We start from the raw sequence: 2878 nt of genomic DNA on the forward strand, positions 1-2878 counted from the left end.
CCGGCTGGTTTCAGGCCCCGCCGTGGGGCGTGGCCCTGGGGCGTCGTGGTGACTTGTCACGCGGCGCCGTGGGGCCCAGAGGAACAGAGGCTCAGGGGTGCAGCCCGCGGTGATGGGACCAGCTGTCGGAGAAGCCGCAGGTCCCAGGGCTGGCTTCCCTGGTGGCCGAGCGGGGTGCAGGCCCCGTGGGTGCCCTTACAGAAGGCCCCCACCCCCGGCTTTGCGATGTTTTCCCGGAGGAGCGAAGGTGCCATGATGGGACACGGGTGCGGGCTGTGGCTCCTCTCGGGAGTGGGGACAGGTGCAGGGTCCGCATCTGGGGACCTGTGTGTCCTGGCCCCGGGGCTGCACTTTGACCCGTCCCACCTCAGGACGGGGGCCACGGGGCCACCTTCCGCACAAGCAGACGTGACGCTCCTGGCTCCCGTGGGCTGGGTCCGGTCCCTGCGGGTGTCTGGGCCTCACGCATCTGCAGAGAACTCGCCACTCTGCTGACTTCAGGGCCTTAAGTGCGGCTCACAGCACGTCCCTGGCGCCACCCTCGCCGGGCGGGGGGTGCCAGTTGCCGCAGCCCTGACCCCGGGCTTCACGCTGGCCTGGGGTCCAGGAGTCCCCTAGTGCTCGTCAGCGGGGCGGGTGGGGGGGACAAGGATCAGCTCCGCGGGAGTGTGTGAAGCGCGTCACGTCCAGGTTTGGAGACCCAAAGGTGACAGTGTCCCTGCCTCGGGCCCCCCCGCCCTGTGGGGGACAGTGAGCCCACCGAGCCACCTCCTGTGCAAGGCAGGGCGTGCCCCAGCTGCGCTCAGGAGGGGAGGCCATGCCAGCTCGGGACAGACAGACGGACGGGGCAGGGAAGCGGGCACGCCGGGCCTCGGAGGCTGCGCGTCATGTCTCGAGGCTGGCACCAGGGGCCAGGCGGGCCTGAGCAAAGGGCCGGGCTGCTGGGGGCCGGGCTGCTGGGGGCCGGGCTGCTGGCGTGGCCGAGCCCGCATGTGGGGTGGGGGTGTGGCCCTGGGCACGGAGAGGCCTGGCACTGCCACTTCCTCACCGCGTGGGCCGGGGGCGCTGTGCAACCCCCTGGCCTGTCTCCCTGTCTGTCGGCCGGTGCGGTGACACCGCCTCCCTGGGTGCCGAGCCCTTGACCTTCCCTTCCTGTCCCCTGCCCTCTCTTCTGCCCCGGACCTGCCTTTTGTCCATGCTCCACACTCGGCTGCTTTTCGTTTGACGTGTTCCAGGACGTCACCTCGTAATCATGACGTGACCATCATGGGACAGTCCCTCCATGCACCGAAGTCCTCGGTGTCCTCCGGTAGCCTCTGGGAAACGGGATCGCCTGTCCCTAAGCCAGGCCCGTCCCCCACCCTTGAGTACTGCTCCACAGATAAGCCTTCCTGGCCACCACGAGCACTCAGCACCCACCCCTGCAAAGGACCTGCCATAGGCGAAGCAGAGCGGACGCTGCGTGAGGTCACGGCTGACCCCAGGGCTCCTCCAGGCGTGTCCCCCGCTTCTGGCCCTACAGCTGAGCCTGCAGGGGCCTTCCCACAAACACCAGGTCCTAGCGACCCAGCCGTGGTTACCGGCGGTTCGGGAGAAGCCGAGCACACGCCAGGGGGCCACCCAAGGGACAGACTCGCCCCCTCTCCTCGGCCTTTACGATGCCAAGAAACACGGGGGCAACCGCAGAAAGCCACGATAGGACCCCCAGTGAAGACGCGTGCCGAGTGGCACCGGGCTGCCAGGGGCTCCCACGAGGAAGCGACGGCCACTGCTGCTCGAGCAGGGGGCCCTGAGGTGGGCGCTTCCAGCTCGGGCCTTCTCAGGGACCCGGGCTCCCGGCCCCTCCCTGCCCCGCCCTTCGCAGCATGCGGTTCTGGCCGCAGCGGCACAGAGGCCTCATGGTTACAGGATGGGCGCTGCAGCTCCAGCCGTCACGTCCAGACGCCGTCGCATTCGGCATCACACCAAATGCCTTCTCGTCTCTTCATCTGGGGAGAAAACCTTCCCCGAGGACCCGTGCTAGTGTCTTAGCACCCAAGCTGAGCTCCACACGCGCTGGCAGCCCGAGCAGGGAATGCAGCGGGGGACGGGGGCGGGCAGTGGGTGGCGTTTAGTGACCGGCTGCGTGTCAGGGCGCGGCGCGCCGCTTCCGGCAGTTCCGTCTGGAACAACCCCACGTTGACCAGGACCCCGTCTTGGGAAGGCGGCGAGGCTGCCAGTGCCTGCTCCGCAGAGGGACGTTACGTCTTTAAGAGCCGGATAAGGGCACGCCAGCTGGCACACTGCAGCACATTGGGTCTCGGGGTTCAGGGCTGTGCGGGCCAAGGGCGGCCACGCGCCCCCACAGGAGGAGGAGAGAGACTGGGGGTCTTGCTGGAAGCATGCCCGGCCCCGTGCAGCTGGCTCGATGGCATGCTGGTGTCCCCAGCATCTAGTGCCACCTGTCGCTCCCTGTCCCGTGGCTTTGCGTCCTAGAGCCGTGGGTCCGTGCCCTCCGGACAGGAGCGTGGCTCTGCGCCCTTCTGAGCTGAGCGTGGACTTTCGCGTCCTCCTGAAAGTCTCTGGGACTTCAGGCTGCGACTTCAGGACTCTGCCCCCACAGAGCCGCCGGCTTTTCCTGAGCAAGGAAGCTTTTCACAGATGTGAAGTCCCCACCCCTGTGGCACCCTTGTCTACGAGAACGGCATCCGAGTGAGGGGAAAGCCAGCGGGACATCCACCCCCTGCGACCTGGCCCTTGCCCTCCCCACCCCCTCTCGTTTCCAGGTCCCTGGGGCCACTCGGTGCCCCTGCAGCTCAGCGGGACTCGGGCAGAGGGGGCATCGGTTTCTCGCACACCCGACGGCATGGAAGCACGTGGGCCCCACCGGCAGGCCAGG

General features: G+C 68.2%; 1 protein-coding gene across 1 annotated transcript in view; it reads left to right on the forward strand.

The window, feature by feature from the left end:
* The window catches only part of LOC111731221 (OTU domain-containing protein 7A-like), a 68011-nt gene that overhangs the window by 63650 nt on the left and 1483 nt on the right, over positions 1 to 2878 (forward strand). Inside the window, exon 7 of the mRNA XM_023522692.1 lies at positions 2766 to 2855. Coding sequence (XP_023378460.1) covers positions 2766 to 2855 — 90 coding nt within the window. The remainder of the gene's footprint in view (positions 1 to 2765; positions 2856 to 2878) is intronic.

This window comes from Pteropus vampyrus, unplaced genomic scaffold (assembly GCF_000151845.1).
Source record: "Pteropus vampyrus isolate Shadow unplaced genomic scaffold, Pvam_2.0 Scaffold355, whole genome shotgun sequence".
In the NCBI taxonomy this organism is placed as follows: domain Eukaryota; kingdom Metazoa; phylum Chordata; class Mammalia; order Chiroptera; family Pteropodidae; genus Pteropus; species Pteropus vampyrus.